The 12,453-nt window shown below is 36.4% G+C and overlaps 1 protein-coding gene across 1 annotated transcript in view; it reads left to right on the plus strand.

Annotated features, from left to right (window-relative positions):
* ptc (protein patched) overlaps nt 1-6,657 on the plus strand; it is a 98,165-nt gene extending 91,508 nt beyond the window's left edge. Inside the window, exons 10-13 of the mRNA XM_089650723.1 lie at nt 234-383; nt 476-1,525; nt 1,711-1,953; nt 2,135-6,657. Coding sequence (XP_089506849.1) covers nt 234-383; nt 476-1,525; nt 1,711-1,953; nt 2,135-2,869 — 2,178 coding nt within the window. The 3' untranslated portion in view covers nt 2,870-6,657. The remainder of the gene's footprint in view (nt 1-233; nt 384-475; nt 1,526-1,710; nt 1,954-2,134) is intronic.
* The last annotated feature ends 5,796 nt before the right edge of the window (nt 6,658-12,453 follow it).

The following is a 12,453-nucleotide window of genomic DNA, read 5'->3' on the forward strand; positions in this document are numbered from 1 at the left end:
TCTGAATATAAGCACCTATCTTGGAGAAACTACATAAGATAGATAAATAAAAATTTTATAAATGTAAAAAAAAAACGCATTATCTGGTAGGATAGGTACAATATACAAAAACAACATTACTTATTATGAAAATAGTGTGCATTATACAAAAGGTTAAACAGTGATTACATCCACATTCCAAAATAAAATACACACAGCATTGTTTTACTAATTTACTTTTTTATTTATTTTAGGAACCCTGGCGGGACTCTTCAAAGGAGCCACTTGACATCGAAGCAAGCATTAACCTTGTTGACAAAGAGCCACCGGTCTGTCTGTCGCTGAGTTTAACGAGATTTGCACGAAACTGCTATGCTCCATTCATACTAAAACCATCTGTCAAGGTATGTAATCTAGTACACTTCTATCACTAAGTGCTTTTAGCATTCATAATTAATTGGATCATTGTCTAATAATTTGTTTTATTTTATTCCAGGTTCTGTCAGTGTTGGCTTTGATGGTAATCTTGATAGCCAGTGTGTGGGGAGCAACCAAAGTGTCCGATGGTCTGGAGCTAACCGACATTGTGCCGCAGGAGACTGACGAACACAAGTTCCTATCTCTCCAAGGGAAACATTTTGGCTTCTACAGCATGTACGCAGTCACCCAAGGCAACTTTGAATACCCGACCAACCAGAAGTTGCTCTATGAGTATCATGACTCCTTTGTCCGAATACCGAGCATCATAAAAAATGACAACGGTGGCTTACCAGACTTTTGGCTGAGTCTCTTCCGCGATTGGCTCATCGAACTGCAGAAAGCTTTTGACCATGATTACGCAACTGGGAAAATAACGCAAGAAAGATGGTATCCTAATGCAACAGATGAAGCGATTTTAGCGTACAAGTTACTCGTTCAAACTGGTTACGTTGACAATCCGGTGGATAAGTCTTTGGTAACGCAAGTGAGGCTGGTAGATGGAGAAGGGATTATAAATCCGAATGCGTTTTACAACTATCTTTCTGCGTGGATTTACAATGATGCCTTAGCATATAGCGCCTCGCAGGCCAATTTAAAACCTGAGCCCAAGGAATACTTCCATTCTCCCACACATACTGACCTGAAAATACCTAAATCCCTACCGTTGGTTTATACACAACTGCCGTTCTACCTCCACGGTTTGAGTGATACGGAGGCCATCAAGACATTGATCATCGCCGTGAGGGAGTTATGCTCCAAGTTCGAAGTCAAGGGATTGGCAAACTTCCCGTCGGGGATTCCGTTTGTGTTCTGGGAGCAGTACATTCACCTGCGTGTTGACTTGGCGCTGGCTCTGGTGTGCGCACTGGGGGCCGTGCTGGTGGTGGTAGGAGTGTTGCTGCTCAACGCGTGGGCGGCCGTGCTGGTGGTGATGACGCTGGCCGCCATGGTGCTGCAGCTGCTGGGAGCCATGGCCCTGATCGGCATTAAGCTTTCAGCCATTCCTGCCGTGCTGCTGATTGTTGCTGTCGGAATGGGGGTCCACTTCACCGTTCACATCTGCTTGGTAACTTCATTAAATCATTTAAATTGTTAATCCTCAACAATTGAGACACTTTCAAACATTATTTCTTTTGATTGGTCTTCTGTATTGGTTTTTCTAACTTTACAAGTCGCCATTTACTACTTGGTTGGTGAAATAATGTAAACCATTACAAGTTGCACTCCTAACAATTTGTGTTTTCTCAACAGAGCTTCGTAACATCCATCGGAGGGCGTGAGCGCCGCACCAAGCTGGCCCTGGAGCATATGTTTGCCCCCGTGGTGCACGGAGCCCTAACATCGCTGCTGGCCGTCGTTATGCTCGCCACCTCCGACTTCAACTTTGTCACCAGATACTTCTTCTCTATCTTGCTGGCGCTCATTGCCATTGGACTGGTAAATGGACTGCTGTTCTTCCCAGTGATTCTCAGCATCGTTGGACCTGCTGCTGAGGTAATTTACTAAAGCCATTAATATTATTTATCAGTAACAATAAATCACAAATTGTATCTTTTCATGCTGCCTGCAGTGAATAATGTGTTTTCAGTAGATCAAAATAAGACCGGAATTCTATGGTTCTCAAATAAATGTAACTTTTAAGTTTGTCAGCTGAACTAATAATTTATATTTCCAGGTAATACCTCTGGAGCATCCCGATCGAATCTCGACTCCATCACCCGAGTCTTCTCCCGTTCGCACCCGGCGCACATCCGGCTCTGCGCCACCGCCCTCCCACCACGCTCGGCCACGCCCACCCAGTCTCACCACCATCACCGAGGAACCTAACTCACACTCTTCGCACCACTCCTCCATGCAGTCCATCATCGTGCAACCAGAGGTGGTGGTGGAAACTACCACATACAACACTGACAACAACTCTGGATCGGGAAGTTCCACCCCCACCAGCAAGAGCAACATCGGTGGTATTACTACCAAGGTCACCGCCACTGCTAACATCAAAGTGGAAGTGCACACTCCCGGCTCAAACGGAGAACGCTGCCATTCGAGGAGGAGCTACTACCGTGAAAGAGAACGTGATCGTGATCGTGAGCGAGAACGTGAACGAGAGAGGGACCGTGACCGTGATCGAGACTATCACGACAGAGACCGTGATCGAGATCGCGATCGTGACCGCGACCGTGATCGTGACTCTTACGACAGAGAGAGCTACCGAGATAGAGATCGAGACAGAGATACACGAGAGCGAGACAAAAGTAGGGAAAAGTCTCGTGATCGGGACACCTACCGAGACCGAGATAACAGAGATCGGAGAGACAGGGACAGAGACAGAGACAGAGATAGATACAGAGACTCCCATCGAGAGGGTGGACGAGACTCGGGACACGAAAGTGACGTATCGAGACACTAAACCAACCGCCTGTGCTAGTGACACTTGTGTGAATTTATTCTTATGGTGGGTTGACTCTGTCGCCAGTGACTTCACTTTAAATTATATTTATTTACAATAAGATTATGTTAGTTCTTAGTCCGTAGAGGAGAAGACGTCTCCTACACATTTATACCCTTGTAATTTAAAAATATGCACGTTATTTGAGACTATTTAATTCAACTAAAAGTGATATACGTTATTATTTTAAAGCTCTTCTAATATTTAACTAAGAGCGATGTAGTCTATTGACTGGTATACGACTGCGTAGCGTGTTTTAATAGGAATAGTGTTCAACCATTTCTATTATTTTACATTTCAAACTGTGTTTTTTCCAAATCTTACTTTGTGAATATTTTATTTATTGACATTCATTGTTCATTTTGATTAACGGCTAATTTAAAAACATATCACTTATTCATTATTAAAAGTACTTCTTGTAAATATTATATTTGTGTATTTCATCAGCTCTGTCAAAGTCCCGTTAAAATGAAAGCAAATTATGAAATTCTTCTGCACATACTAATTTTTCTCTCTATGTTGTGACATTAATCGATGACAAACCCGTGAAATGTAACAGTCAAATACGGAATATCAAACGAATACGTGCTTGTTGTCTCACGCTAAATGGTTTGAGCTCTTTACATTTTACAGTAGATTTAGTTACTACTGTCGAACTAATCAAAATGAGATTATAGGTTATAAAATTAAATTTTAAATGTACGAACAATATTATTTTAATTTATGCATGTATACCTAGTGACAGTACAAATTGGCACAGACTTATTGAGTATAGCTTTGAATTTTAACCGTAATGGGTAATCAAATGTATTATAAATAATATTTTTATTAGTCATACCTGTAACATTTATTATACGGAAATTCCTATGGAATTCTCCTATGAAACTGTTTATGTGAAAGGACTTGGTAATAAACTAAGCTGTTCCGCATTCCGTTTTGTTTCTTCTACAAAATAATTAATTTTGTTTCTGCAATTATGTTTTAGATGATTGAATAACTATTTGTTCCTAATCATTGTATAAATATTTGGCATTTATTTTGTGTTGGATGATTGAATAACTATGTGTTCCTAATCATTCTATAAATATTTGGCATTTATTTTATCTTGGATGATTGAATAACTATTTGTTTCTAATCATTGTATGAATATTTGGCATTTATTTTGTCTTGGATGATTGAATAACTATTTGTTCCTAATCATTCTATAAATATTTGGCATTTATTTTGTCTTGGATGATTGAATAACTATTTGTTCCTAATCGTTATACATATAAAATTTGGCATTTATTTTGTCTTGGATGATTGAATAACTATTTGTTCCTAATCATTGTATAAATATTTGGCATTTATTTTGTCTTGGATGATTGAATAACTATTTGTTCCTAATCATTGTATAAATATTTGGCATTTATTTTGTCTTGGATGATTGAATAACTATTTGTTCCTCATCATTGTATAAATATTTGGCATTTATTTTGTCTTGGATGATTGAATAACTATTTGTTCCTAATCATTGTATAAATATTTGGCATTAATTTTGTCTTGGATGATTGAATAACTATTTGTTCCTAATCATTCTATAAATATTTGGCATTAATTTTGTCTTGGATGATTGAATAACTATTTGTTCCTAATCATTCTATAAATATTTGGCATTAATTTTGTCTTGGATGATTGAATAACTATTTGTTCCTAATCGTTGTATAAATATTTGGCATTTATTTTAGCTACAGTGAATTTTCTTACAACAAGCTTAATCAATTTTCATTTTTCTTCAATAATTTTAACGCTAGGGGCCGGCACACTGCATTTGCAGTGTTGAATTGTGCCCGCGCACGGTACGAAGCACTGCAATTGCAGTGTCGACTTTGTACGTTCACTTTGCCTTTTATATTACCTCTACTAGATTAGTTAAAGACAAAAATAATAATGTCACTTTATCAAGTATGGTATTGTCTGTGTTGTCTTTAACAAAAAAAATCAAGGTAAATTAAGAATTACCTTAGCAAGTTTTAATTTTTTTTGTTATTTTTCTACCATCACTATTTTAATTTTATGCCACTAAAGACTTGCCATTTCAATGCCTCAACATCTATTTCTTTCAACTTATTCTCTGTCTGCATTAATTAAATTTCTTTAAACTTCATAAAACTCAATAGAAAATGAAATAAATATAAAAAACCAGTACAAATCAGAAGGGTGTCATGTTACTATTGATTGTACATTCATAATATTATTCATTATTTTGAATTATATTTCAACATTGAAAAATGTAATTTATTTTGACAGTTTAAAATAAGTTTATGTTTATTAATTTATTTCAAACCACCAATCATTTTTTATAGATATTATTATCGTTGTTTATTAATGGTCTTTTATATTGAAAAGTTGTACAACATACATCTAAGGCTCGTTGTATATTTAAAATACTGTTTAAACTAGACTTGTAATTTGTTGAAAGCGCTCGATGCTTGAAGAATAAAAGATAATTCTGTTCTTAATCGGGTAAATCTGTACTATAATTGGATATGTACATTAATGTTAATTATAGTGAGGCGAGTGAGTATTGTTTCCTAAGTGACTTTCCATGACTTACACATACACCCACCTCCTCTTCCCCATCTCCTTCCCCTCCCCGTTATCTTCAGCCTCGCAACATACCCCAATTGGGGATGCCATAGTCTCACTGTCTCCAGACATTTGGGAGCAGTTGGGACTTTTGTGCAGTACTCAATTATTGTTTTAAATACAGAGATTACATGCATATTGTACAGCAGAGTGAGACAGAGGCATACGGCGTAGGTAGCATTAAACTAAGTTATTTTAATATTATTTATCGAGGACAGTAAAATGGACGAGATGCATTGGTATTTATACATTTTTTTGTTTTAATATTTGAACCAAAGTTTACATGGGTTAAAAAGTGAGCAATAAAAATTGCGCTCAGAGTTTTCACTGAATTTGCTTTTTGAGACAAGTTCAAAATAGTGTTTTTACTGAATTTTCTTTATGAAACAAGTTCAAAATAGTTTTTTCACTGAATTCGCTATATGAGATAAGATCAAAATAGGTTTTTTTTAACTGAATTTTTTTTATGAGAAAAGTTCAAAATAGTTTTTTTTTTTACTGAATTTGCTTTATAAGTCAAGCACAAAATAGTTTTTTACAAAATTAAAAGTCTTAAATTCTACCTTACTGTAATGTATCTCTATAAAGTCATCAAATCATTGTAAAAATATGTACATTGTTTTAATTATCTACTTAATGAAAATGCATTTACCCAATTTTTGTAAACTTGCAAATATCTATGGTCCGTTTCTTAACTATCTTTAAAATTTACAAATATTAATGTTTAGAAATTGACTCTATTTTACTTAGGTATATTCAAACTACTTTTATACTTGTTTTAATTTTATACTCTCTTGTGAAACTCATTTTTTTTAATATACTTGTAAAGATTATTAATAATATAAGTTTTGATTCTTGTTTACAAAAATACTGGACCATAGCTCTGTTTCAGGTGTAAAATAATTGTTAGTATAAACGAAATGATGAGTGTTTTTGGTTGCATCCTAGACAGATGTTTGTGGTGTTAATAGTAGTTGTGTGAACCGGCGATGCACAGACGATTATCCAAGTCAAATACCTCTGAGAAGAACCTAATACACTATGCCAATTTAAGTATTGTAACTTTATGATAAAATAACATTATTCATGAAATTAATAAATAAATCATAGCTATACATATATGGCATTTATATATTGAATCCTGCTTTTTATTCAAACTGCTTTTCCAAAACCACCTAGGATTCTTGCTGCAGAATCTCCATCCTCTATCTCCGTCGAAGGTCACAGCGGTGCTGCCAAGGTCTGGTATCTATGAGATCATATTATGTCAGCGCTTTATAAGCGGCAGACACATACCTGGACGGATGACGAACCTCGTGCTGGCACTGTTGGTGGACGCGGTGCACTCTTTCTCTGCAGCAGCTGGTCCAGTTTCTTCACCACCTAAGATTCTTGCTGCAGAGTCTCCATATTCTATCTCCGTGTCACCTGTTCCTGTACTTCATTTTATTTAACTTAATTTCACTTTATTTTTGTAACATTTATATTTTTTGTAATACCTGCATCAGCTGTAAAGCGCCCCTGAGGTGATATCTTACAAAACGGCGCTATACAAATTGTCCAATAAATAAATAATAAATATTTCTACAATTATATGAAAAAAAAAATCTTCAAGTTCGTGCTGCTGCAATATGATTTGGAGTTGTAGGAGGGGGCTCCATCGAAGCCTGGTTCAAGTTAGCTATTGCAGATATTTAGTAATTTAATATCTACGGAATAAATATACTTTAAACAATAAATCAAATACAATCACATCAGAAAGTATAAGATGAACACAAAATCTAGAAGGCTATAAAAGTAAGAGAATCAAATATTTCAAAACTGACCGGTCAGTGGCTGAGTTGGATCCCACCAAAGCGTTGTACTTTCAATTCCTCAGCTGGCTAAGTCCTCCATCACGACACAAGCAACATTTTCCACTCACTGTGGTGGTAGTAGAAGATTTTTTAAATATTGTCAGTTTATTCGTAGCCCGGGAAAGTTTGTCTTTCTTTAAAAAAAAGAAAATACACACAAAACTTGTAAGTAAACTTACAAGTATTATAGCCTTTTTGTACATACATTCTGTGCAGATAGATCTGCCACATCTGTGTATCTATTACTGACTTCATGTAATCTCGGTACAAGCGAGTGTTTGAAATGATATTGCAGATAGTACACTACTGCTGCCCCTGTGCAAATCGCAAGTGCACCCCTTTGTTGAATTTTGCAGCCACTCTTGTCTGGAGCCTCAAAATATGTGGAAAAAACCTTGATTCTATTCAGAAATGGGCAATCTGTTTGATAGATTCCCCTATCTTATTGCAATCTTTATAACACAGGAATTATGTATTGTTCTTGTTCTATCGGCATTTCAATAGAAGATGCTTTGAGGAAGTAGACTCATTAATCCATAAAGCACCAGTGCATAGTCGAGAAATACGCCAAACACGCACCCAACATTTGCACACGGTTAACATTTGTCACAAGAACGGGTTGTTTCGACTCGTTCTTGAGTTCCACAGCTCGGCTGTGGAATGATTTACTAGCCTCTACTCAAAAAGACCCTCCCCACAGCGTTCCCAAAGATTATGTACTAGGGGAAATTATTTTCCTCAGGGCCTTCTGTCAATTTTAAGAAAAAAGAGTCATAAGGGATTGATTTAGAAGCTTGACTACCCGAGATATGCTTAGCATCGATCCCTTTCTACTCTTCATTGAAAAGTAGCAAATGAGAAGGCTTGCATAATATTGTGATTGTAAATTTTGGGTTATTACGCCGTGTCGCGCTTCCTCCGTCTGTAGCTAACCTTGCGCACAGCGTTACAGAGTCCATCATCAGAACAGATGTGGAGTGTGTTTATGTATCTTGAGGTGATAACGTGTTGCACGCTTTAATCCTCTTAAGACCGGTATTTCAGTATAATAATTAGTTAAATGAATGTGGTTTTCTGCATTTAGTGTGTAGCTGTACTGCATACCAAGAACTATATAGCTCAGCCCCCCGTCTCTGTGAGCATTAATGGGTTTTTTTTTATTTCAATTGCATCGGTAGTTAGGGCTCTTGTTGATGGCAACGGGCGATAGACCATTTTTTCCAAAGGACCTTTGCCCATTGCTCAGAGTTATATAATTTACGTACGAATGTTTGTTCATGCACCGAACATCCATCTGTTGACCATATCCGCACCGGCTGCTTACCTGTGGTCCTTCAGCGTTACTTCGCCGGCCCGGTGCAGTGAACATCGCCAGTCAATATGAATAAGTTAACAACGCCGGACGTACAGACATTTTCACTCCTAAATATTTTATTTTTCTAGTGCAACTTGAAAAGAAATATGGATCAGAATATTGACGTAGAGCAATTAATCACTTTAGTGGAAAATAGACCAGTACTACAGGATAAAACCATGGAGAGTAATAAAAATAGTCAGATTAATTAACGGCATTCAAGGAAATCTGCTTGATTTTACATGAAAATTTTGAAACATTATCTGATAAAAAAATGAATTTAAATTTTCTTTCTACTAGATATTAGAAAAGTATATTCTCACTCGCTTCTTGTTTCAAACTGACAAGATTGTAGACATCGGCAGTGCCTCCTCTATATAAAATAACTGTGAACAGAACACCCGTTTCGCACTGGCCCATTATCCGGTAACAAGAGTCCTTAGGCGTGCTTAATGCTTTTGGGTCTTTCCAGGACATCATGAATAAATCCAAAGTAGTTGCTGATTTACCAGGATGGCCGAGTTTGCAAGCTCAAACGTGTTCTGAGATACCTTTGGAGGTGGTCCATTCTATCTGGCCTACATACACCTTGTTACATCCTGAGCAACTGTGTTTATAAACACCATCTGTCTGAAGAGGAAACTTGGTTTTTACAGACCTCAGAAGGTCTTAGATTTTAGTTGTTGTTCTGAAAACAGACTTGATTCTTTCTTTTCTTAGTATCCAAGTAAATCTGTCAGTAACATTGTTTAAGAAAGCGCAGACTTTTGACTTTTGTTCAATAAGGAACTTCAGTGAAAAATATTATGGTTTAAAAATATCTATTCAAATAGATCAAAAAACGCTGATTCTGAATATATAAGTTTAATTATTATTATCAATAATAATTAAAGAAAAAATAAATGCCACCGATGGGAATTGAACACGAATCCTTCTGATTGCCGGTCAGCTACGCTAACCATTAAAAATTGCCAAAAAATTCAATATGTACTAGTACTTTTATTCAATAATCATTGCTTATTAGAATTTTCACCAGGAAATAACCAACTTTTTTTTTGTAAAATGGCATTGTTATATACTAAATATCCTAGGCGGCGGCATTTATTTTTTTTCGGAAGATTTTTTCAATTTGTATGGGTGGGTTCAGACTAATAAAATTATTGATAATGACAATTTGTGATCCTTTGTGCTATGCATGAAAACCTTGTATTGTAAACATTAGTTAATCAATAAAAATTATTTTATTTTATACTAGCTCTACCCCGCCAAGTGTTACTGTGGCTCAGTCTGTGTGTGTAGATTGAGAAACAATAGCGTGTGTTGCTTTTACGTCCAACAGATAGCGCTGTTTTAAAAAAGCATTTTTGTCAAACAGATTGTACTGTTTTTATAAATTTAAAATGCGACACAGGTGATATTTATATAATATAGGTATATTCGAATGCAACTTTGTGTTATAATTTTAAAGTAATCGGTGAAGAATTTTCAGGGATTTAAGATGAAAAAACGAACATTAACATTTTTATTTTTATATATTATTACCCATAAAATTCATATATAAATCGTCATTTAAAAACGAATAAAACACCATCAAATTAAAACACACCCTTTGGTTGGTACGACCAAATCTGCTGATTCATCACAACCAGTCTACGTGAGTAATATTTATAAGATTTTTAAAGATTGTTTTTTTTTGCCGGTAGGACTTTTTTGTGGGGAAAAAGCGGGGGCTTTTTTGGCAACCCTGGTCCACATTCATATTAGAACCCATGCCAAAGTTGTAATGCAGGTTTTAAAATACCGGTAAATTGTTTATCAGCTACGGTCTTGGATATATTTTTGCACTTTGGTTCAATACAATAACATTAGTGACGAGATGCTAACATTTTACCTAGCGTCTTCGACGAACCAAGCAACTACTCGATATGGACAGAAACTCGCTGAGGGAACTGGTAGGACTACTAACGGGACACTGCCTTCTCAGGAGACACATGCAGATATTGGGAGTGGAAAGCACCAACAGATGCAGGAAATGTGAAGAGGATGAAGAGACTCCAATTCACCTATGGCGCCAATGTCCTGCCCTGTTGGGAACTAGGCTCAGAGACCTGGGGAGACATACAGTAGAACCAGAAGACATAGCCACATACCTAATGACAACCCTGGTGAACTTTATTAAAGGGACTGGGCTGTTGTTAAAGGATTGAGGTAAAAAGGGAGATAGCACAATGAGCCTATGGCCTAAGTGCTCACGGGAACTACGTGTAAACCGTCTCCGCCCATAAAAAAAATAGCGTTCTTCAAAAGCGTGTAATCTTAAGAATAAAAAAACGTAAGATTACTCTAAGCTAGACTCATACAAAATACAGCGCAGGGCCGGTTGAACAATAGACTTTTTGACTGGTGACGCCACAGGTCACTTCCATAGATTTGATTCGTTTTCGGGAGACCCGAAAAATTAAAACTATGAAAATTATTTTAACTATTAAAACCAATGATAAAAATCAAAATGTATATTGGTATTTAAGTTAGAAGGTTGATACAAAATTGACTCGAGTTCCTTATTTATTTATTTATTAAACGCTATAAAAGGCTTTTACAATAATGTGATACATGAGATTATAAGTACACAGTGGTAGGTACATAGGCGAATATTAGTATTACATTTAAGAACACAACAATATGTATACAAAACGACATTGAATGTGATACAGCTGAAATTTTCTTAAGACATAGAATGCTACAATAATAGAAAGCACTTCATTTAAACAGGAAAAAATACACAGAAAAGGTGACTTGCCAACAGATATAATCTAGCAAAATATTATAATAGCGCAAATAGTAGTGAGTTTATTGTTACAATCAAATTTATCTCCACTTGGCCACTATGGCCGGAGGGTATGGCAAAGTAGCTTCAACAATTCAGGGCTGTCAGAGACTTGACAATTAAAAATAACATTTTTCATTAAAATAATACATCCGTTGTTATGATGTGCCTCCACAGGCTAAGTTAGACTAAGAGCAATTCTAGAGGCTGCGCGAAGAGAGGCTGGTTCTGCAGTTGACGAAGGTGTAAGATAAGGAACTCCTTAAAGATAAGGAATTTTTCATTAACTTTAAAATTAACGACTTTTTCGTTAATATCGCAGCTATCTCATTCGCTCTAGTTTATGGCAAATCTAAATACTTTTGGCTAGCCGGGAAACTCTTTATTATTATTTTTTTATGTAATACCGCCCAAGAGTCCCAACTGCTCCCAACCGTCTGGAACCAGTGACACTATGGCATCCCCAATTGGGGTATGTTGTGAGGCTGAAGGTAGTGGGAAGGGAACGAGATGGGGAAAAGGAAAGTGAGGAAGTACCTGGTTATTCAGATCTAGTCACGCAATACGGTTGATGGCCATACACCAGGGCAATAATGAGTATATTCTACCCTGGAAAGCGCCGCAAATACATTTAATATTATTTTAAATGGTTAAAATGTGAAAAAATACAAATTAATCAAATAAAATTTATTTGCGCACGCCGGGATTTGAACCCGTGATCTCCGGATCGCTAGTCGAGAGCCTTACCCCTCAACCACGGAAGCCATCGAAGAAACTTACCGGTTTCATGAATAAATGATTTGAAAAATGGATTTTCAAGCTCGCTTATCTTTACATAAAAGCGATCATCAATTTCGTTCCTAATGAAATTAAGTATCTA

Source organism: Hesperophylax consimilis, chromosome 3 (assembly GCF_061612785.1).
Source record: "Hesperophylax consimilis isolate HC1 chromosome 3, BYU_Hcon_1.0, whole genome shotgun sequence".
Taxonomy (NCBI): Eukaryota; Metazoa; Arthropoda; class Insecta; order Trichoptera; family Limnephilidae; genus Hesperophylax; species Hesperophylax consimilis.